The 25,187-nt window shown below is 45.9% G+C and overlaps 1 protein-coding gene across 2 annotated transcripts in view; it reads right to left on the bottom strand.

Moving 5' to 3' along the window:
- Positions 1-25,187, bottom strand: part of slc27a6 (solute carrier family 27 member 6) — a 145,003-nt gene that overhangs the window by 72,021 nt on the left and 47,795 nt on the right. For both annotated transcript variants that reach the window (XM_070881613.1, XM_070881623.1), the window contains exon 5: positions 352-546. In XM_070881613.1, the coding sequence (XP_070737714.1) occupies positions 352-546 (195 nt within the window). The remainder of the gene's footprint in view (positions 1-351; positions 547-25,187) is intronic.

Raw genomic sequence — 25,187 nt, 5'->3', positions numbered from 1 at the left:
ATTTTCCATAAAAACACAGCAGTGCATAAATATTAACGCCAACAAGCAAACAGACATGAGGAGTAACTCACCAATGAGCGACCTGGATAAATGAAACTCCAGTTAGTTTCGAAAATTACAGATTCCCTCCATCGTCATATTTGCAACAAGGTATTGATGGGTCAGCAGGGACCAGGACTTTACACCAGAAAGCTGGAAAGTGGCAGTCACTCCCTGTGACAAGTATCCACTACAATCAAATTTACTCCCAAAATAATCAATATTCATCAGTCACTCTTACAGACAGAAATTTAAACCTGGTCATTCAGAAAATGTCTATCTTTTATTTCTATGAACTTAATTTTCACTCACCTTGTGTAAAGAAGTGATGCGTCCCACAGCTCCCAATTTGCCTGTATAATTCATAAAGAAGATATTTCCTTCTGTTGCACCATAAAACTCACACATCTTAATGTTGCCAAAACGCTGTAGAAATTCTTTCCAGACGTCAGTCCTTATACCATTTCCTAAAGCCATGCGCACTTGGTGATTCTTTTCTCCTTCTGTCTGTAAAACAAAGAGTTTTGCTACATTAAAGGCGCTATACAAATGCAAGTTGTTGCTGTTGTAGGTATAAATGTGCTCTCATGGATTAGCAGTGATAAGGTACCCACCACCAGACAATAGTGTGGCTTTTCTTTTCAAAGTGCTATTAATTCCATAGAGTGAATAAGTTACCTCAGTGGAACTTAAAAGAAGTTCTTGTGGCAGTTATTTCTTTAAAATTAATAGGATTTTTTAATAGGATTAGGACATTGTACGTGTATTATCGTTCAACAGATTGAACAGTGAGCAACTGGAGTTGATTCCTTTTTATAAAAAATGCATGATTTTGGAGATGGGTTAGTCTGCTGGGAACATAGAAAAGGGATGACAAGGTAATATTTCTCTTCTCAATTTACAACTAATCCAAAACATTTAAAAAAAATTAAACAAATAAGTTATGTCTAATTTTGTTAATGTGATATTAATGTTATATCTAGCTAGCTCTAGAAGCTGCTGCCATAATATTCAATACTCAAAGTTCTTTCTCAAATTATTTGAGCCCGAAATTGGTCGATACGCAAGGTCTACCCATTTCTCGACGGTATGCCGGCGGTATGCCGTTTCACACCGCTGACATACCGCTGAGACTGATGCGGACAAAATTGGTTAAAGTTTTTTCTGCGGTATGCCGGCAGTACGTCAGCAGTCTGCATCGGCCGGTATGTATCTTAGTAGTCGATCGACATCGATTTTCTGTTCGATGAGTGGTGTGGTACGGAACTGCGCATGCGCATTTTTTTTCGGTTCTTTTTACACAAGCGTTTTACCCGTGATTTTGGGGGTCAGGGGTCACCCGCGCATGCGCAGTGAGTTGAAAAGGAGAGAGTGAGAAGGAGCAGCAAGTTGGTCGACGGGCAGTGAGTTTAAAAATACATAGCACAGTGGAAATATATTGCCACTAATAATTCTTCACTTTGAAGACAAAGGATATTTAACAAACCAAAATTCATACCAGTAAAAAGATTATGGCAATGTTAAAAAAGACATCAAAGTGCAGGAACATTGAGAAGGAGGGGAAGTTGAAAGCGCCTGCCTTCGATGAGATGGAGTTACCTGCCCTTCTGGAGCACATCACAGAGAGATACTCTGACCTCACCAAGAGTGGTCGTTGAAAGCCTCCCCCCAAAGGAGTACAACCGAATATGGGATGAGATCGGGGAGGCTGTGTCCTCTAAAAGTACGATGGTACGCACCGGGGAAAGGTGCCATATGAGGTGGAACGACCTGATGAGGGTAGCAAAAGTAATGATTTTATTGTAAATGTAGGTTCAGTGTCACGTTATTTATCTTAAGGTTACAGCGATGTATTCATGCTTTTTAGGCAATGACGAGGATCAACGCAGTGCTTTTTTTAATGTGTGTGTGTGTCTGTGCGATGTTAAATGGATTGAAGATTTTTATTTTGATTTACTTTACTTTCTGCAGAAGAAGACATCTGCAATAGCAGTCGATCAGCGTTGCACTGGAGGAGGACCCACAACCCAGGAGTCTCTTACTGATATTGAGATCCGTGCCCTGTCCCAGGTTTGGGATAGCAACCGTGCCACTACCGGCATTGGAGCGGACCCACTTACACAAGAAGATGGTAAGTTGAATAAAATGCAGTCTGTTTTGCAGTCCTCTCATGTAATGTAACTGTAATGTTGGTCTGACGTAATGAAATGTAAGTTTATTGCACTGTAATGTTGGCCTCATGTGATGTACTGGAATGTTGGGGGCATGTAACGCAATGCATATATGTATTCTGTCTGTGATATGTAATGCAGTACTGCAGCAGTGGTGTACATTTAAGTACGGCTGCGATAAGTCATTGTTATATGTACTAATGTAACTCTGACCCCCTCCCCTAGTGCCAAGCTTTTTTAAATGTTGTTTTGTATGACCAGACTCAGATGGTTCAGACTACAGCGCACAGATGACAGACCCACTGCCTCCACCTCTGGCGTCAACCAGCCCTCTCCTGATGAGGAAGACGAAGAGGAAGAGGAACAGGAACAGCCGCTGATCCGGCAGCCAGTGGAGGTGGAGCTGGGGGTGGAGATGGTGGAGGATACACCAGTTCCTTATGGGACAGCTGGAACATCCTCCACCACAGAGTCTGTATTCAGGGGATTCCCCCATGGGTCCTCTGATTCTGCTGGACCAAGCCGTGCACAGGAAGGCACCTTCAGCATTGCAGGGCCTTTGTGCAGCGACGGAGGTTGGTGCAGGAAAGGTCGGTTGCTGTAGGCGTGCACCAGGACATGGTGCGTCTGTCACAGGTCAGCATCGACATAGGTCAAGAGCTGCTCAAGACCATGACTACAATAGCCACAAACATCGCGGCTCTATCAGAGCGGCAGTCGGAGGAAAGGTTGCGTATGATCACCGCGATGGATCGAACCACCGACGCCGTCGAAGCCATGCGGCAATCGACGGGATCAGGACATGGAGTGGAACCCCCCCGTGCCATAGTAGTCAGGTCAACAGCACCTAAGGGTGGGGAGCTGACACCATCTCCCAGCTCTGAAGCCTCGCCTTCCACATCACGAGTGATACGTCCTTACTATATCGTATAAATGCACACGAGGCCCGTGCTTTAGAGGTCAGTCTGTGACCTGTCCTTTATTCCTTAGCACTCAAGTGATGAAGGTGGGTGGAGCTTCCCCTTTTATACCTGAAGGTCCAGGTTAGGAGTGTCTCCCACCTAGTGGTCATTGTTCTCACAGTGTACAACTTAGGTCAGATTATACATGGGTTACAATGCTGGTTGAATACATGACAACGAGCTTCTCCTGAAGCCCCAGTTATTGCGCCTGCAATGTCTGACACCCCCCCGCCGCCCCAATGACAGCAACAGCACTTGGGGTGCGATGCTGCACGCCGCCTTGGTATCAACTTGGGGAGACCCATGCCCACAGGCACTGGGAAAGGGAAGGGCGGGAGTAAGAAAGGGGGGGAATAGTCCCAAGGGTGGTAGCACGCGGGCGTGGAAGGGGCAGAGAGAGTGGGCGGGGAGAGTAAAGGGTCTTTTTGTTGTAACTGAAGTTTTATTTGTAAAAGTTTATTAAAGTTGTAAAAGTTTTGTTCAAGTAGTTATTAAAGTTGTTTTGGTAAAGTTGTTATTAAAGTTATTATTAAAGTTTTTATTAAAGTTGTTGCAGTTGTTTTATAGTTATAGCTTTTACAAAGTTTTAAAATTGTTGTTTTTTTTTACATTTTTACATAAATGTTTGAATTGAATTTAAGCACTCTTGAACAGTGTCAAACTTTTCCCTGAAGATCCTTTGTGGGTAAGGCCTCCTCTTCTTCCTCGTCGTTCTGCAATCTCTTCCAATACCCTTATAACTCTGCTCAATAAACTTCCTCACATCTGGTTTCTCCATTAGACAGGTTGTCAGCAATATAGGCTGAGATAAATAAAATATAACGAAAATGCCTTTTTATCTGAATAAGTTACTCAGTAACAGTAAATATAACTTTTCCAATCAAAATCGCACTGTAAAATCACTGTTCACCTCAGAGATACAGAGGTATTGCTTTAGCTGACAGTTCCTGATTTCCAAAATGGCGGATCCGTGCACTCCGCCCATTCCCGCCCGCTTACCATCGCGTAAAACCATCTTTTCCAGGACGGTATGCAGCTCCGGTGGGATGTCGATGGTATGCAATGAAAATCGGACTTTTTGGGCGGTCTGTGGGCAGTCCTGCACGGTGGACAGTGTGCATACGGCTCGGCGGTATGTCAATGATAAATATTCCGCCCAGCGGTATGTCAGCAGTATGTAGGTGTTTTTTGACCAAAATCTTATTTATGGGTGGTATGTCAGCAGTACGCAGGCAGTCGGGGGCTGTATGTCAACCAATTCCATCCCCTTTAACTACAAAACAAATTTCAGGTATTAAAACATTACCAAGATTTAGGAAGTGTTTAACAATTGTAATCGAGGAAAGTACTAAATTGCCCACAATTCTTCATCATTCTTTGAAAGGAGTTCAAACTCCAAAAAGGAATATGCCATAATCCACAGGGAAGGGCAAAAGTCCTCTTCCAACAAAGTTCCTTTCAGAAATTGTTACCATTAACATTGCCAGACAGGTAGTTTTCCACAATCTGTTATATGTAAGGCGTAGCTTTCTTAGTGCTAGCCTGTAAAAAAGCCAGCGGGTTTATAGCAGAACAGGCAGCCACAAAACTGCTTTGTATTCTATGATGTGTTCGATATTCAGTGGGAACAACACAAGAGTGTAACACACATATAATATTCAAAACTCAATAACATAAGAACAGAATTCTTCTGGCCTTTAAACTTCACAAGACCATCTCCTTTTCACTGACCAACCTCACCTACTCACTTTTTCCCAATATCTCTCAATTCCTTCTCACTACACAATAATAACTTATTGTCTCTTGTATGTTTCAAGGATGAGGACAACACTGGCAAGACAGTATTTACTCCCCATCCCTGGTGGCCTTGAGGGCATTAAAGGACCAACTGTCTAGTATGGGACTGGGGTCACATGCAGGTCAGACTGGGTAAGGGTTTTCAGTTTCCTTCCCTGAACTTGTTGGGTTTCTACAATAATCTGGCTTCCTTTATAGAACAAAATCATACAGAACAGGAAGCCATTCGGCCCATCGTGCCTGTGCCAGCTCTTTGAAAGAGCAACCCAATGAGTACCACACCTCTGCTCTTTCACCATAGCCCTACATTTTATTAATTTTCAAGTATATGTTGGCCTTTATTGCAAGTGGGATGGAGTATAAAAGCAGGTAAGTCCTGCTACAACTGTACAGGGTATTGGTGAAGCCACACCTAGAGTACTGCATGCAGTTTTGGTCTCCTTATTTAAGGAGGAATATACTTGCATTGGAGGCAGTTCAGAGAAGGTTCACTAGGTTGATTCCTGAGATGAAGGGGTTGATTTATGAAGAAAGGTTGAGTAGGTTGAGCCGATATTCATTGGAGTTCAGAAGAATGAGAATTGATCTTATTGAAACATATAAGATAGTGAGGGGGCTCGACAAGGTCGATAGAGAGAGGATGTTTCCACTCATAGGGGTATCTAGAACTAGGGGGCATAGTTTCAGAATAAGGGGTCGCCCATTTAAAACTGAGATGAGGAGGAATTTCTTCTCTCAGAATGTTGTAAATCTGTGGAATTCTCTGCACCAGAGAGCTGTGGAGGCAGGGTCATTGAATAGATTTAACGCTGAGATAGACAGATTTTTGAGTGATAAGGGAGTAAAGTGTTATATAGGTAAACTTGTATTTACTCTGTACGGCCACCAGAGGGCTCATCCCATAATCCGTTGGGAGCACAGGTATTTAAGGAGGCTTCACAGGTTGGAGAAGCACTCTGGAGACCTGCACTAAAAGATTACGGTCACACTTTACTTTGAGCTCACAGTGTCCAGTCTGACTCTTTTTCCATACACAACAACTGGTGACGAGATACAGATAGCGAACCCAAAGATGCAGAGAACAGTGGGTATCCTGGAGAAATTTTCAGAGGGAGATGATTGGGAAACTTTTGTGGAGCGACTCGACCAATAATTTGTGGCCATCAAGCTAGATGGGGCAGGGAGCGCTGCCAAATGAAGGGCGATCCTCCTCACCGTCTGTGGGGCACCAATGTATGGCCTCATGAAGAATCTGCTCACTCCAGCGAAACCCACGGAGAAATCGTACGACGATTTGTGCACACTGGTCCGAGAGCATTTGAACCCAAAAGAAAGCGTTCTGATGGCGAGGTACTGGTTCTACACCTACAAAAGATCTGAAGGCCAGGAAGTGGCAAGTTATGTTGCCGAGCTAAGATACCTTGCAGGACATTGCGAATTTGAAGGACATTTGGAGCACATGCTCAGAGACTTTTTCGTACTTGGCATTGGCCACGAAACCATACTTTGCAAACTTTAGACTGTAGATACCCCAACCTTGAGTAAGGCCATAGCGATAGTCCCGGTGCTCATTGCCACCAGTGACAATATGAAGCAAATCTCTCAGCACACAAGTGCTGCTACAAGTACTGCGAACAAAGTGATGTTGTTTTCGAATCATAACGTACAGGGCAGGTCACACATACCTGCAGCTACACGTCCGCAGATGTCTCAGAGTCCACCATCAAGGGTGATGAATGCAAGTCCATTAACACCTTGTTGGCGCTGCGGGGGTGATCATCGTTTCCACTCATGCCGATTCAAAGAGTACGTTTGCAAGGGCTGTGGAACAATGGGACACCTCCAATGAGTTTGCAGGCGACCGATTAAACCTGCAAACCACCATGTTGCAAAGGAGAACAGATCTACTGAGGATCATGATGAACCAGAGCCTCAGATCGAGGAGTGCACACATTCACCACGAATTGTCCCCCGATAATGCTGAATGTTGAACTAAATGGACTCCCGGTGTCAATGGAGCTGGACATGGATGCGAGCCAGTCCATCATGGACAAAAAGACTTTCGAACGGTTGTGGTGCAACAAGGCCTCAAGGCCAGTCTTAACTCCAGTTTGCACAAAACTAAGAACTTACAACTGATTCCTGTAATTGGCAGTGCTACCGTAAAGATCTCCTACGATGGAGCAGTGCACTCCGGGTAGTACCGGGCGATGGTTCCATGCTGCTCGGCAGGAGCTGGCTGGCAAAGATACACTGGAACTGGGACTTCATCCGAACGCTATCGCCCGCTGACGACACTTTGTGTGCCCAGGTCTTAAACAAATTTCCTTCACTGTTCGAACCAGGCATCGGGAAATTCCAAGGAGCAAAAGTGCAGATCCACCTAATTCCGGGGGCACGACCCATCCATCACAAGGCGAGAGTAGTACTGTACATGATGAGAGAAAGAGTAAAGATCGAGCTAGACCGGCTGCAAAGAGAGGGCATCATTTCCCCGATCGAGTTCAACGAGTGGGCCAGTACTATCGTCCCAGTCCTCAAGGGAGACGACACCATCAGAATCTGTGGCAATTACAAAGTAACCATCAATCGTTTCTCCCTGCAGCACCAATACCCACTACCAAAGGCCAATGACCTCTTTGCACCGCTGGCGGGAGGAAAGACATTCACGAAGCTGGATCTGACTTCAGCCTACATGACGCAGGAACTGGAGGAATCATCGAAGGCCCTCACCTGCATCAACACACACAAAGGTCTTTTTGTTTAGAACAGATGCCCGTTTGGAATCCGATCGGCGGCGGCGATATTCCAGAGAAACATGGAAAGCTTACTGAAGTTGGTCCCACACACTGTGATCTTCCAGGACGACATCCTTGTCACAGGTCGGAACACAGTCGAGCATCTGCAGAACCTAGAGGAGGTTCTTAGTCGTGGAGTTCAGGTTAAAACGCTCGAAGTACGTTTTCCAAGTGCCTGAAGTGGAGTTCCTGGGAAGGAGGATTGCGGCGGACGGCATCAGGCCCACCAATGCGAAGACGGAGGCAATCGAGAACGCACCAAGGCTACAGAACGTGACGGAGCTGTGGTCGTTTCTGGGACTCTTGAACTACTTTGGTAACTTCTTACCGGGTCTCAGCACACTGTTAGAACCACTGCATGTCTTACTATGAAAAGGGGACGAATGGGTTTGGGGCAAAAGCCAAGAAAATGCCTTTATAAAAGCGAGAAAATTGTTATGCTCAAACAAATTGCTTGTGTTGTATGATCCATGTCAGCATTTGGTACTAGCATGTGATGCATCGTCATACGGCGTCGGGTGTGCATTGCAACAAGCTAATGATTTTGGGAAACTGCAACCGGTTGCTTATGCATCCAGGAGTCTGTTTAAGGCTGAGAGAGCCAACAGCATGATTGAGAAAGAAGCATTAGCGTGTGTCTATGGGGTAAAGAAAATGCATCAATACCTGTTTGGGCTCAAATTTGAATTAGAAACTGACCATAAGCCACTTATATCCCTGTTCTCCGAGAGTAAAGAGATAAATACTAATGCATCGGTCCGCATCCAGAGATGGGCGCTCACATTGTCCGCATACAACTAAGCCATCCGCCACAGGTCAGGTACAGAAAACTGCGCCGATGCTCTCAGTAGGCTGCCATTGCCCACCACGGGGGTGGAAATGGCGCAGCCCGCCGATCTAGCCATGGTTATGGAAGCATTTGAGAGTGAGCAATCACATGTCACTGCCCGGCAGATCAAAACCTGGACAAGCCAGTACCTCTCATTATCTCTAGTCAAAAGCTGTGTGCTTCACGGGAGCTGGTCCAGTGTCCCAGTGGAAATGCAGGAAGAGATAAAGCTATTTCTGCGGCGCAAAGATGAAATGTCAATACAGGCTGTTATGTAATGATGTGTATCATCCCAGTACCTTAAATGTATTGTAAGTACTATGCCACACCACAGAGGGCGCTGCGGTGGGAAACCCTGGTAGTACCTGTAACAAAGGCTATATAAGGCTGACCACCACACCTGAGAGGCACTCTGAAGCTGAACAATAAAGGACGAAGGTCACAGCAGTTAGATTTACACCAGACCGTGTGGAGTCAGTGATTTGTGTGCTACATACACCACATTGGCAACGAGGAAGCGGACGAACTCCACGCAACCATGGCTACTCTGGGCTCGCTAAAGGATTTTACCGTGGGCAATGATTGGGAGGCCTTTACGGAAAGGCTCGAGTACTACTTCACAGCAAACGACCTGACGGAGGACACATACGCAATGAGAGAGAAGCGTATGGCGATATTGCTCTCCAGTTGTGGAGATGAGGTTTACTGTCTCGTCAGGGATTTGCTGGCACCTGGGAGCGCCAGGGACAAGTCATACGAGGAGCTGACTGAACTCATTCGTGACCAGTTGAAACCGAAGGAGAGCATCCTCACGGCCAGATACAAATTCTACCATCACTGCAGACCCGAGGGCCAGGATATCACCAAATATGCTGCGGACCTCAGGAGACTCACGGCGCCGTGTGATTTTGGCGCACACCTTGACGAGGCTTTGCGGGACGTTTTCGTCTTGGGGATTGGCCACAAGGGCCTCCTTCACAAGCTGCTGGCCACGGAACCCACAGTCACCCTGACAAAGGCCATCGCCATCAGCCGGGCACATATGACCTCGACTTGCAGCACCAAGCAAATGATCCACACAGTATCGAACCTGGCAGGCACTGTCCACAGGATAGCGCCCACCACGGACAAAACTGCAGAACATGGCTCTGCCCGGGGCAGAGAGCACGGACCTCGGGATCCTGGAACTCAGAGTCCGCCGAGGGGGGCCAATCAAGCAGCACCATGCTGGCGCTGTGGAGGAAGCCATGGGCTCACCGGTGCAGGTTTGCAGAGTACACGTGCAATACCTGCCACGTTGAAGGCCACCTTCAGCGTATGTGTAAAAGAAATCAGACTCACCATGTGACTGAGGAGATGGGGGATGATCCACTGTTCAGCGAGGGGCAGGTAGAAGAAGATGAGGTGCTTGGACTGTACACGTGTACCGACGATTCGCCCCCAGTGATAAGTGAAGTAAAAATCAACGGAGTCCCAGTGAGTATGGAAGTGGACACGGGCTCGGGTCCGTCGTTGATGAGTCGGAGAACTTTTGATAAACTGTGGATTAACCCAGGTGCATGACCCAAGCTGGTCCCGGTCACGGCGAAGCTGCGTACCTACACCAGGGAACTGATAACTGTTCTCGGCAGAGCGATGGTGCAGGTATCCCACCGGGACGAGACGCACACTTTACCTTTGTGGGCCGTTGCAGGTGATGGGCCGACACTCCTCGGCCGGAGGTGGATGGGGAAGGTCCGTGGGAACTGGGAAGACTTCATTCCTCCACAGGCTGCTGCTCCCCGGGGTGCTGCCGTGCCCCGGGTCCCCAGAGAGCAGCGCCGACCGAGCTGGAGCTGCAGCCTCAATCCACCCACAGGCAAGTCCCAGGCCCAGACCTCACACAGAGACCCTGCAGCCTTAATCCCCACAGGCAAGTCCCAGGCCCGGATCTCACACAGAGACCCTGCAGCCCCAGTCCCCAGAGGCACGCAGCCCTGCACAGAGGGGCCTAGTGGGGGGGGGGGGGGGGGGGGGTGAGCCGGCGGGGCGCTGCGGGCGGGGTGCTGAGGGATCCAGGGGCCGGCGGTTCGGAAGGGCCCCGCAGAGGAAGAGGCATCGGGCAGCAGCCATGGCAGCCACAGGGGAGGCCGCTACGGAGGCCGTGGGGGACGCAGCAAGTGCGGCCGCTGGAGAGGCCACGATGGCCGCAGGAGAGGCGGCAAGTCAGGTGGCAGCGGAGGGGAGCAGAGGCTGCGACGGCGGAGGGCATCCGGAGCGGCGGAGAAGAAGATGGCGGCGGCATCGTGTCGGAACTGCAGAGCATCAAAGATGGCGGCGCCCAAGGAGAAGCCTCGTGGAATCCTCTTGCATCAAAGATGGCGCCTTAAAGAGGAAATGCACCCGGGAGTCTTAAAAGAGCCTAACAAAGAGGTGGTCCCCACAAAGGACTTCTGTTTGGCAGAGCGAGTCTAAAATGAGCTATGTTAATGTGAGATAGTGAATTTATAATAAGAATTACTTTTTTTATGCTGAATGGCCACTGTATTTGTGTAAAATAATGGATGAAGTACAATCAATGATAACGGCTAACAAGGAAATCAAGGTTCCGCTACCAGTCAATAACCAATTAATGTACCAGATAATATGTACCATACTAACGCACTGTCTATGCCCACCTGCCTTCCGTTGGACAAGTGTGATGTTATGTAATGATGTGTGTATCGTCGTCCTGTGTCCAGGTGGGGGGGGGGGGGAAGGTGATGTTATGTAATGATGTGTGTATCGTCCCAGTACCTTAAATGTATTGTAAGTACTATGCCACACCACAGAGGGCGCTGCGGTGGGAAACCCTGGTAGTACCTGTAACAAAGGCTATATAAGGCTGAGCACCACACCTGGGAGGCACTCTGGAGCTGAACAATAAAGGACGAAGGTCACAGCAGTTAGATTTACATCAGGCCGTGTGGAGTCAGTGATTTGTGTGCTACATACACCACACAGGCAGACTGCCTTCTGTGGGGCAATCGAGTAGTGGTCCCTAAGAAGGGCAGAGACACCTTCATCAATGACCTCCACAGTACTCACCCAGGCATCGTAATGATGAAAGCGATAGATAGCCAGATCCCATGTATGATGGCCCGGTATTGATGCGGACTTCGAGTCCTGCATTCACAGATGAAATACATGCTCGCAATTAAGCAATGTATCCAGATTTCCTTCAATTCCTCTTTTTCGCTAGACCCTCGAACCCCTAATATTTCCGGGAGGTTATTTGTGTCTTCCTTAGTGAAGACAGATCCAAAGTATTTGTTCAGCTGGTCTGCCATTTCTTTGTTCCCCATTATAAATTCACCTGATTCTGACTGCAAAGGACCTACGTTGGTCTTAACTCATCTTTTTCTCTTCCCATATCTATAGAAGCTTTTGCAGTCAGTTTTTATGTTCCCTGCAAGCTTTCTCTCATACTCTGTTTTCCCCCTCCAAATTTGACCCTTTGTCCTCCTCCGCTGAATTCTACATTTTTCCCAGTCCTCAGGTTTGCTGCTTTTTCTGGCTATTTTATATGCCTCTTGCTTGGATTTAACACTAGTCTCTCAATTAACATTGTCACTCTCCACCTTAATAAATAATTCTACCATATTATGGTCACTCTTCCCTAGGGAGCCTTGCACAACAAGATTGCTAATTATTCCTCTCTCATTACACAACACCCAGTCTAGATGGCCCACTCTCTAGTTGATTCCTCAACATATTGGTCTAGATAGCCATCCCCAATACACTCCAGGAAATCCTGCTCCACCGCATTGCTACCATCTTGGTTAGCCCAATCTATATGTAGATTAAAGTCACCCATGATAATTGCTATACCTTTATTGCACGCATTCTTAATTTCTTGTTTGATGCCATCCCCAACTTCACTACTACTGTTTGGTGGTGTGTACACAACTCCCACTCATGTTTTCTGCCCTTTGGTATTCCGCAGCTCTACCCATACAGACTCCACATCAACCAAGCTAAAGGTTTCTTACTATTGCGTTAATTTCCTCTTTAACCAGCAACGCTACCCCACCTCCTTTTCCTTTCTGTCTATCCTTCCTGAATGTTGAATAACCCTGGATGTTGAGTTCCCAGCCTTGGTCTCCCTGGAGCCATGTCTCCGTAATCCCAATTATATCATAATCGTTAATAGCTGCCTGCGCAGTTAATTCATCCACCTTATTAAGAATACTCCTCGCATTGAGGTACAGAGCCTTCAGGCTTGTCTTTTTAACACTCTTTGTCGCTTCAGAATTTTGCTGTAATGTGGCCCTTTTTGTTTTTTGCCTTGGGTTTCTCTGCCCTCCACTTTTACTATTCTCCTTTCTATCTTTTGTTTCTGTCCCCATTTTATTTCCCTCTGTCTCCCTGCATAGGTTCCCATTCCCTTACCATATTTGTTTAAACCCTCCCCAACAGCACTAGCAAACACTCCCCCTAGGACATTGGTTCCGGTCCTGCCCAGGTGCAGACTGTCCGGTTTGTACTGGTCCCACCTCCCCTAGAACCAGTTCCAATGTCCCAGGAATTTGAATCCCTCCCTCTTGCACCACTCCTCAAGCCACAAATTCATCTGAGCTATGCTGCTATTTCTACTCTGACTAGCACGTGGCACTGGTAGCAATCCTGTGATTACTACATTTGAAGTCCTGCTTTTTAATTTAACTTCTAGCTCCCTAAATTCAGCTTGTAGGACCTCATCCCGCTTTTGACCTAAATCGTTGGTACCTATATGCACCACGACAACTGGCTGTTCACCCTCCCCTTTCCAGAACGCCCTGCAGCCGCTCCGGGACATCGTTGACTCTTGCACCAGGGAGGCAACATATCATCCTGGAGTCTCGGCTGCGGCCGTAGAAACGTCTATCTATTCCCCTTACAATAGAATCCCCTACCACTATAGCTCTCCCACTCGTTTTCCTGCCCTCCTGTGCAGCAGAGCCACCCACGGTGCTATGAACTTGGCTGCTGCTGCCTTCACCTGGTGAGCCATCTCCCCCAACAATATCCAAAGTGGTATATCTGTTTTGGAGGGAGATGACCACAGGGGAGTCCTGCACTGCCTTCCTACTACTGCTCTGCCCGATGCTCAACCTTTCCCTATCTGCCTTTGTAATCTTTACCTGCAGTGACCAACTCACTGTACGTGCTATCCATGACATCTTCAGCATCGCGCATGCTCTAGAGTGAATCCATCCGCAGCTCCAGTGCCGTCATGCGGTCTAACAGGAGCTGCAGCTGGATACACTTCCTGCACACATAGTCGTCAGGGACACTGGAAGTGTCCCTGATTTCCCACATGGCACAGGAGGAGCATGACATGGGTCTGGGCTCTCCTGCCATGACTTAACCCTTAAAATAACCTAATTTGGCAACAAAGCCAAAAGGTTCTTACTGACAAGATAAGGAAAAAAGAAAAACTATTCACCAACCAGCCAATCACTTACCCTCTTGGCTATAATTTACCCCACGTGAAAACTTCAACTCGGTCAGTTTATTACTACTTTTAAATGTGTTTCAGCCAACAGTTTCTATAATAGGCAGGTCATTTGGGTTGAAGCCTCAACGGCTTTTGAATGTGAGCTATCCAAATTAAGGACCATGTGAAGGACAATCAGTATTTTATTTTCAGATTTCAATCAGACATTTTTAGAATCAAAGTATGCATGGCCTCAACTTAACATGCTTAACTGGGCACTGGCAGCATGGCACGCTGACACCCAAGGTTGTTGGAAGAAGTCCAGAACCAGGGGTCATGGTCTAAGGATAAGGGGAAAGCCATTTAGGACCGAGATGAGGAGAAACTTCTTCACCCAGAGAGTGGTGAACCTGTGGAATTCTTTACCACAGAAAGTTGTTGAGGCCAATTCACTAAATATATTCAAAAAGGAGTTAGATGTAGTCCTTACTACTAGGGGGATCAAGGGGTATGGCGAGAAAGCAGGAATGGGGTACTGAAGTTGCATGTTCCGCCATGAACTCATTGAATGGCGTTGCAGGCTCGAAGGGCTGAAGGGCCTACTCCTGCACCTATTTTCTATGTTTCTATGTCAGAGAGGAGATAGTAGCAGTCCTGTGCTCTGAACTGTTGCCGTCAATGATGCTATGTTCAGAATACTCCATAGTATCTTTGATCTGGCTTGATGTCAGTGGCACCTTAGTCTGGGATATATTCTGCAAGCTCCTCCATTTCATCATTTTGTTTTGATGCATCAAAGGCAACATCTGAGCTCTGTGGCATCAGGGAACAGCATTGCCATGAATATACACAACAACAATTTGCATTTATATAGTACCTTTAACATAGTAAAACATCCCAAGGCACTTCACAGGGGCATTATCAAACACAATTTGACACCGATCCACATAAGGAGATATTAGAGCAAATGACAGGTAGGCTTTAAGAAGCATCTTAAAGGATGAAAGAGGGATAGAGAGGCAGAGAGGGAAATTCCAGAAGAAAGGGCCTTAGTAGCTGAAGGCACGGCTGTCAATGGTGGAACTATTACAATTGGGGATACTCAAGAGGCCAGAATTGGAGGAGCGCAGAGTTCTCAGAGGGTTGTAGGGCTAGAGGAGGTTACAGAGATAAGGAAAGGTGAAGCCAATGGAGGGAATTGAAAACAAGATTGAGAATTTTAAAATCGAAGCGTTGTTTAACCAGGAGAAAATGTAGGTCAGCGAGCACAGCAGTAATGGGTGAACGGGACTTGGTGTGAGTTAAGATTCGAGGAGTACTTTTGGATCAGCTTAAATTTAGGGAGGCTGTAAGATTGGAGACCGGCCAGGACTGTGTTGGAATCGTCAAGTCTAGAGGTAACAAAGGCATGGATGGGGATTTCAGCAGTGGATGAGCTGAGGCAGGGGTGGAGTTGGACGATGTTACAGAGGTGGAAATAAGTGGTCTTAGTGATGGCACGGATATTTGGTCAGAAGCTCATCTCGGGGTCAGATACGACACAGTCTGGTTCAGCCTCAGATAGTTGCCAGGGAGAGTGATCGAGTCAGTGGTTAGGGAATGAAGTTTGTAGCGGGGAATGAAGAGAAGGGCATTTGACAAGGTGCCACATAAAAGATTACTGCACAAGATAAAAGTTCACAGGGTTGGGGGGTAATATATTAGCATGGATAGAGGATTGGCTAACTAACAGAGGACAGGGAGTCAGGATAAATGGTTCATTCTCTGGTTGGCAACCAGTAAATAGTGGGGTGCCACAGGGATCAGTGCTGGGACCCCAACTATTTACAGTCTATATTAACGACTTGGAAGAAGGGACTGAGTGTAACGTAGCCAAGTTTGCTGACTTACAAAGATGGGAGGAAAAGCAATATGTGAGGAAGACACAAAAAACCTGCAAAAGGACATAGATAGGCTAAGTGAGTGGGCAAAATTTGGCAGATGGAGTATAATGTTGAAAAGTGTGAGGGCATGCATTTTGGCAGAAAAAAAATCAAAGAGCAAGTTATTATTTAAATGGAGAAAGATTTCAAAGTGCCGCAGTACAACGGGACCTGGGGGTACTTGTGCATGAAACACAAAAGGATAGTATGCAGGTACAGCAAGTGATCAGGAAGGCCAATGGCATCTTGGCTTTTATTGGATGGAGTATAAAAGCAGGGAAGTCTTGCTACAGCTATATAAGGTATTGGTGAGGCCACACCTGGAATACTGCATGCAATTTTGGTTTCCATATTTACGAAAGGATATACTTGCTTTGGAGGCAGTTCAGAGAAGGTTCACTAGGTTGATTCCGAGGATGAGGGAGTTGACTTATGAGGAAAGGTTGAGTAGGTTTGGCCTCTACTCATTGGAATTCAGAAGAATGAGAGGTGATCTTATCAAAACGTATAAGATTATAAGAGGCCTTGACAAGGTGGATGCAGAGAGGATGTTTCCACTGATGGGGGAGACTAGAACTAGAGGTAATAATCTTAGAATAAGGGGCCACCCATTTAAAAAAGGGATAAGGAGAAATTTCTTCTCTCAACGGGTTGTAAATCTGTGGAACTCACTGCCTCAGAGAGCTGTGGACGCTGGGATATTGAATAAATTTAAGACAGAAATAGGCCGTTTCTTAAACGATAAGGGGATAAGGGGTTATGTGGAGCGGGCGGGAAAGTGGAGTTGAATCCATGATCAGATCAGCCATGATCTTATTGAATGGCGGAGCAGGCTCGAGGGGTCGTATGGCTTACTCCTGTTCCTATTTCTTATGTTCTTATGTCTTCCCAATATTTAGTTGGAGGAAATTTCTGCTGATCCAGTACAAAGGGTCTAATTAGGAGGGGGAAAATAAAGTATGAGAGGAAGCTTGCAGGGAACATAAAAACTGACTGCAAAAGCTTCTATAGATATGTGAAGAGAAAAAGATTAGTAAAGATCAACATAGGTTCTTTGCAGACAGAATCAGGTGAATTTATAATGGGGAACAAAGAAATAGCAGACCAGCTGAACAAATACTTTGGATCTGTCTTCACTAAGGAAGACACAAATAACCTTCCGGAAATACTCGGGGTTCGCGGGTCTAGCGAAAAGAAGGAACTAAAGGAAATCCTTATTAGTCATGAAATTGTGTTAGGGAAATTGATGGGATTGAAGGCTGATAAATCCCCAGGGCCTGATTGTCTGCATCCCAGAGTAATTAAGGAAGTGACCCTAGAAATAGTGGATGCATTGGTGATCATTTTCCTACATTCTATTGAATCTGGATCAGTTCCTATGGACTGGAAGGTAGCTAATATAACACCACTTTTTAAAAAAGGAGGGAGAGAGAAAACAGGGAATTATAGACAAGTTAACCTGACATCGGTGGTGGGGAAAATGTTGGAATCAATTGTTAAAGATGAAATAGCAGCGCATTTGGAAAGCAGTGACAGGATCGGTCCAAGTCAGCATGGATTTATGAAAGGGAAATCATGCTTGACAAATCGTCTAGAATATTTTGAGGATGTAGCAAGTAGAGTGGACAAGGGAGAACCAGTGGATGTGGTGTATTTGGACTTTCAAAAGGCTTTTGGCAAGGTCCCAACAAGAGATGAGTGTGCAAAATTAAAGCACATGGTATTGGGGGTAATGTATTGACTGGTTGGCAGACAGGAAGCAGAGAGTCGGAATAAACGGGTCATTTTCAGAATGGCAGGCAGTGACCAGTGGGGTGCCGCAGGGTTCAGTGCTGGGACCCCAGCTATTTACAATATACATCAATGATTTAGATGAAGGAATTGAATGTAATATCTCCAAGTTTGCAGATGACACTACGCTGGGTGGCGGTGTGAGGAGGATGCGAAGAGACTGCCGGGTGACTTGGACAGGTTAGCTGAGTGGGCAAATGCATGGCAGATGTAGTATAATGTGGATAAATGTAAGGTTATCCACTTTGGTGGCAAAAACAGGAAGACAGAATATTATCTGAATGGTGATAGATTAGGAAAAGGGGAGGTGGAACGAGACTTGGGTGCCATGGTACATCAGTCTTTGAAGTTTGGCATGCAGGTACAGCAGGCAGTGAAGAAGGCAAATGGCATGTTGGCCTTCATAGCTAGAGGATTTGAGTATAGGAGCAGGGAGGTCTTAATGCAGTTGTACAGGGTCTTGGTGAGGCCACACCTGGAATATTAATTTTTGATCCCCTAATCTGAGGAAGGACTTTCTTGCTATTGAGGGAGTACAGCGAAAGTTCACCAAATTGATTCCTGGGATGGCAGGAATGAGATATGTGGAGAGACTGGATCAACTGGGCTTGCATCCACTGGAGTTTAGAAGAATGAGAGGGGATCTCATAGAAACATATAAAATTCTGACAGGATTGGACACAGGTTAGAGGCAGGAAGAATGTTCCCGTTGCTGGGGAGTTCCAGAACCAGGGATCACAGTCAAAGAATATGGATTAACCCTTTTGGGCCGAGATGAGGAGAAACCTCTTCACTCAGAGAGTGGTTAACCTGTGGAATTCTCTGCCACAGAAAGTTGTTGAGGCCAGTTCGTTAGATATATTCAAAAGCGAGTTAGAAAAGGCCCTTACGGCCAAAGGGACCAAGGAGTATGGAGAGAAAGCAGGAAAGGGGTACTGAGGTTGAATGATCAGCTATGATCTTATTGAATGGCGGTGTAGGCTCGAAGGGCCGAATGGCCTGCTCCTGCACCTAATTTCTATGTTTCTATGGATGTAGTACAAGCAGTCTGACAATTTAGAGACGATGGAGGGATCATAAACATAAGAACATAAGAAACAGGAGCAGGAGTAGGCATTTGGCCCTTTGAACCTGCTCCGCCATTTAATAAGATCATGGCTGATCTTCTTTTTTAACTCCACTTTCCTGCACTATCCCCATATCCCTTGATTCCCTTTATATCCAAAAATCTATCAATCTCTGCCTTGAATATACTCAACGCCTGAACCTCCACAGCCCTTTGGGATAGAGAATTCCAAAGATTCACCGCCCTCCGAGTAAAGACATTTCTCCGCATCTCAGTCCTAAATGGCCGTCCCCTTATTCTGAGATTGTGATCCCTGGTTCTGGACTTCCCAGACAGGGGAAACATCGTTCCTGCATCTACCCTAGCAAGGCCTGTAAACATTTTGTATGTTTCAATGAGATCACCTCACGTTCTTTTAAACTCGAGAATATAGGCCTCGGCAGCGAAATTTGGTAATGCCCCCAAGAGTTGTGATGATGAGATAGAGCTGGGTGTCATCAGTGTACATGGGGAAACAGATGAGAAATAGGAGGGAGCCAAGGATAGATCCTTGGGGGAAGCTAGAGTTAATGGTGTGGGAGCAGGAAGAGAAGCCATTGCAGGTGATTCTCTGGCTTTGACTGGACAGATAAAAATGGAACCAGACGAGTGCAGAGATAAGGGCCGTACCAGGGAGAATGACTAGGGTGAGAGAGAGTAAAATGGGGTCTAGTGCATCAAAGGTGGAGATGAGGGTGTGGTTGAGCAGATCGGTAGCTGCAGACATGTAGAGGTGAATGGAGGGCCAAACGCCAGACAGTTGGGATTTTGTGCAGCTGTAAGTAAATTGGAGGAGAGTTTTTTTCCAGAGGGGAACACAGAAGGGAGCATGATTGGGAGAAGGAAGGAAGATGTGGGTAAAGAGCGATTCAAGGAAGAGATCGGAGATGGCCATATCTGTGATTGACACAATGGAAGTAGCGAGGTCACGTGAGATGACCCAGTGAAGGGGGTGGCCGTGATGATACAATCATCATACCGGGAAGACATACAGTTCATTGCATTATAAAAAATTTGTGCTTTGAAAATTATATTTTAAAGACATGATTGGATTTCAATCTTTATAGTTTAGAAATATTTATATAATCTATATCCCTGCTATATTCCTTTTCCCTCTAGATATTCTTAACTCTTCTAAACAAATTGGGTTCTGCGATATTTCCACTTATCGACGAGATCAGGGGAGTATACCCGGGGTATCCAGTGCATAATCTAGCAGGACAAGGATTCACTGTTAGTCCTGAGGCAAGATACGTACTTCAATTCACATATGCTGAAAAGCATATGTTTCAGCTCATAGGGAACACATGTTGAGAGAGGGTCTGAATTGTAACAATGTTAATTGGAAATTATTTCAAATTCTTTCACACAATTCTGGTGGGAGACCACGAGATCAAAGCTGGAATTTCAGAAATGTCCAAGTGGAAACGCGGCAGCCAATTTGCACAATGTGATAATGACCAGTTAAATTGTTTTTATGTTCATTGAGGAATAAATATTGGCCAGGTCACCAGGGATAATGCCCCTGCTCTTTTTTGAAATAGTGCCATGGGATCTTTTACGTTCACCTTGAGAGCGCAGACAAGGCCTCGGTTTAATGTCTCATCCGAAAGATGGCATCTCCGACAGTGCAGTGCTCTCTCAGCTCTGCACTGCAGTGTCAGCCTAGATTTTCGTGCCAAAGTCCCGATAGGCAAGCACAGGAAACATTTGCAAAACTAATAGCAGATATTCTATTGTTAAGATAATTGCAGATCAGTGCCTAGCTCCATCCGACTCTTTGTAGGTTTCTTCAGCAGCTGTTATCACAGGGTTCCAAGAGGGACTATTTATCCATTTCAGAGGAGAACAACACAAGAGTAATGGATTAAAATGGAATCCTTGTTAAGTATGAAATATCAGCTGTGTGATTATGCAAGAATTAGTGAACATTGAACTGGATTTTCAGCCCTTCTGCACCTCTGTTTGCACGCCGGTGGGATGGTAAATACTGTTTTTGGGCATTATGTCAGATGTCCAGGTTTTAGTGCACGGCCGGTAAATTCGGCTCATGGTTTGCAGCGGTGCAAAAACTTACTGTCCTGCCCTCCAGTTTCACTGAGATTATGATGTCAATCATCGTGCAACACTCCGCTTGCGCCCTGGATGCAAAATTCAGCCCTAAGGAAACACATGAAAAAACAAGCGTTCCCAGGGTGCAGCTGGTGGTACTGGCAGCACTTTTAAATGGAGGGATGAGGATCCTACATCGCAGGTCACATTGACTGCAGCAATTGCATATATCAGGCTCATGAAGTTCCAATTTGCAAATGCCACTTTTATCTGCCATTACAGTGTCCTCACATGGTGAGTGAGAACATTGAATGGAGGTATTAGTAGTTCGCCAGCGTATCATGCTTTATGCTAATGCCAGGCTGCGTCAAGCTAGAAGAAGGGCTCTTGTCCATGTCGGCCCACGGATGATGAGAGGCCGAAGACATTTGGGGAGGAGGGCTTAACTCCCACGGGTTTACAGGCACCAACGCTCATACCTCCCTGATGAGCAGTGTGTGAGAAGGTTGCGTTTCTGAAAGGAAGTGCAGACAAGAGATATGTCATCGCCTGCAGGCAGACCGATGCCTGGTCCGCTCTGGAGGCAGCCTTCAATACTCCACTCAACAGATATTCAAATTCATTGTGGTGTGCTGCATGCTGTACAACCTGGCCATCATGAGGGGCCAGGCATTGCCAGTGGGGATTGCAGGCCCACTTCAGGAGGAGGAGGACGACGAAGAGGAGCCTGTCGAGACCCCCATTGGCTAGCCACACCATCCACGGGGGAGGCAACACGGAGATGCTGCTGTCAAGAGTTGCACATCACTAGCGCATAATGAACCAGCTCTCCTAAAGAGAAGAAACTGAAGGATGGAGCTAATACTGGACACGCTATGTGCTCCCATAAAGGCACATCTCCGGTGAACATTAGAATGATGCACAAAATACCAATGGCAAATGATGAATCATAAATTTTACTGCAACAAAGTCACAGAAACTCCTCCCACTATATTAAAACCATACAATATACAACATTGTGTTGCAGGTTACTAAACAACAAAACTTTTTTAACGCTGCGATTTTCGGCTCGGCCTCACAAAGTCCGTTGTATACCACCTGATTTAATGCCCCTGATTATGGATCCACATTTTTTGCGAAATTTCCCAGTCGAGGGTGCAAACTCTTTTCATGCAGTATCTTTCCTGCCCTACTGCGATTAATACACCTGAAATCAGAAAAGCCGAAAATCCAGCCCAAAGAAAGTGATGTGAGTGTAACTAGTTCAGTAGCAGGACCAGCAATTGCGTCTGATGCAACACTGGAATCTGCCAGTAAAGGTGTCAATCAGTTTCGTTTAATTCAGTGCAAGAAGTCAAAGAAATTCTACACTAGCCATCTGCACCACGCATACAATATGCCATCAAAGGTTTATTATGGTGAAAAAACTGAAAGATTCCTCAAGAAAATCTTCAAGAAGAGGTTCTTCTGTCCTTACTTTACTCTTGGATTTGTGAGAGATGTGATAATAAGGAGGCTTGATAACTTCAAATTGTGTATCAATGTTGACCAGCAAGAGCTTGAGTTAACTACAATGAACAATAACTGTGCTGAAGGTAGTGATAACACCTTGTGTGTCATTTTTAATGACTTTGAGCGGGAAGTGAATCCGCCTGCAGCTCCTAACAGACCGATTTACTCTGGAGCATTAGCGATGCTGAGGATGACGTAAATAGCACGTTTAGTGAGTTGGTAAAGGGTAAACAGCCAGATAGAGAATGGGTGACCAACAGAAAGAGCAGTGGAAGGAAGGTAGTGCAGGCTGCCCGTGCGGTCATCCCCCTGAAAAACAGATACACCACTTTGGGTACTGTTGAGGGGGGGTGACTCAACAGGGGAGGGCAGCAGCAGCCAAGTCCATGGCACCGTGGGTGGCTCCGCTGCACAGGAGGGCAGGAAAAAGAGTGGGAGAGCTATAGTGATAGGGAATTCTATTATAAGGGGAATAAATGGACGTTTCTGCGGCCGCAACCGAGACTCCAGGATGGTATGTTGCCTCACTGGTGCAAGGGTCAAGGATGTCTCGGAACGGGTGCAGGACATTTTGAAGGAGGAGGGTAAACAGCCAGTTCTTATGGTGCATATAGTTACCAACGATATAGGTAAAAAACGGGATGAGGTCCTACAAGACGAATTTAGGGAGCTAGGAGCTAAATTAAAAAGTAGGACCTCAAAAGTAGTAATCTTAGGATTGCTACCAGTGCCACGTGCTAGTCAGAGTAGGAATCGCATGATAGCTCAGATGAATACTTGGCTTGAGGAGTGGGCAGGAGGGAGGGATTCAAATTCCTGGGACATTAGAACCGGTTCTGGGGGAGGTGGGACCAGTACAAACCGGACGGTCTGCACCTGGGCAGGACTGGAACCAATGTCCTAGGGGGAGTGTTTGCTAGTGCTGTTGTGGAGGGGTTAAACTAATATGGCAGGGGGATGGGAACCTATGCAGGGAGACAGAGGAAAGTAGAATGGGGCAGAAGCAAAAGATAGAAAGAGGAAAAGTAAAAGTGGAGGGCAGAGAAACCCAAGGCAAAAAGCAAAAAGGGCCACATTACAGCAAATTTCTAAAGGGGCAAAGGATGTTAAAAATACAAACCTGAAGGCTCTGTTGCCTCAATGCGAGGAGTAGTCGCAATTAGGTGGATGAATTAACTGCGCAGATAGCAATTAACGGATATGATGTTATTGGCATCACGGAGACATGGCTCCAGGGTGACCAAGGCTGGGAACTCAACATCCAAGGGTATTGAACATTTAGGAAGGATAGGCAGAGAGGAAAAGGAGGTGGGGTGATTTTGCTGGTTAAAGAGGAAATTAATGCAACAGTAAGGAAGGACATTAGCTTGGATGATGTGGAATCGGTATGGGTGGAGCTATGGAATACCAAAAGGGCAGAAAACGCTAGTGGGAGTTGTGTACAGACCACCAAACAGTAGTAGTGAGGTTGGGGACAGCATCAAACAAGAAATTAGGGATGTGTGCAATAAAGGTACAGCAGTTATCATGGGCGACTTTAACCTACATATTGATTGGGCTAACCAAACTGGTAACAATGCGGTGGAGGAGGATTTCCTGGAGTGTATTAGGCATGGCTTTCTGGACCAAAATGTTGAGAAGCCAACTAGAGGGCTGGCCATTCGAGACTGGGTGATGTGTAATGAAAAAGCACTAATTAGCAATCTTGCTGTGTGAGGCCACTTGTGGAAGAGTGACCATAATATGGTAGAATTCTTTATTAAGATGGAGAGCGACACAGTTAATTCAGAGACTAGGGTCCTGAACTTAAGGGAAGGTAACTTCGATGGTATGAGACGTGAATTGGCTAGATTAGACTGGCGAGTGATACTTAAAGGGTTGACGGTGGATAGGCAATGGCAAACATTTAAAGATTACATGGCTGAACTTCAACAATTGTACATCCCTGTTTGGAATAAAAATAAAATGGGGAAAGTGGCTCAACCGTGGCTAACAAGGGAAATTAAGGATAGTGTTAAATCCAAGGAAAAGGCATATAAATTGGCCAGAAAAAGCAGCAAACCTGAGGACTGGGAGAAATTTAGAATTCAGCAGAGGAGGACAAAGGATTTAGTTCGGAACAGGAAAATAGAGTATGAGAGGAAGCTTGCTGGGAACATAAAAACTGATTGCAAAAGCTTCTATAGATATGTGAAGAGAAAAAGATTAGTGAAGACAAACGTAGGTCCTTTGCAGTCAGATTCAGGTGAATTTATAATGGGGAACAAAGAAATAGCAGACCAAATGAACAAATATTTTGGTTCTGTCTTCACAAAGGAAGCCACAAATAACCTTCCGGAAATACTAAGAGACCGAGGGTCTAGTGAGAAGGAGGAACTGAAGGAATTCCTTATTAGGCGGGAAAGGGAAATTGATGGGATTGAAGGTTGAAAAATCCCCGGAGCCTGATAGTCTGCATCCCAGAGTATTTAAGGAGGTAGCCGTAGAAATAGTGGATGCATTGGTGATCATTTTCCAACAGTTTATCAATTCTGGATCGGTTCCCATAGACTGGAGGGTAGCTAATGTAACATCACTTTTTAAGAAGGGAGGGAGAGAGAAGGCGGGTAATTATAGACCGGTTAGCCTGACATCAGTAGTGGGAGAAATGTTGGAATCAATTTTAAAGATGAAATAGCAGCGCATTTGGAAAGCAGTGACAGGATCGGTCCAAGTCAGCATGGATTTATGAAAAGGAAATCCTGCTTGACAAATCTTCTAGAATTTTTTGAG

This window comes from Pristiophorus japonicus, chromosome 1 (genome assembly GCF_044704955.1).
Source record: "Pristiophorus japonicus isolate sPriJap1 chromosome 1, sPriJap1.hap1, whole genome shotgun sequence".
Taxonomy (NCBI): domain Eukaryota; kingdom Metazoa; phylum Chordata; class Chondrichthyes; family Pristiophoridae; genus Pristiophorus; species Pristiophorus japonicus.
Note: the sequence above shows the minus strand (reverse complement) of the source record. Positions and strands in the feature narration are given on the sequence as shown.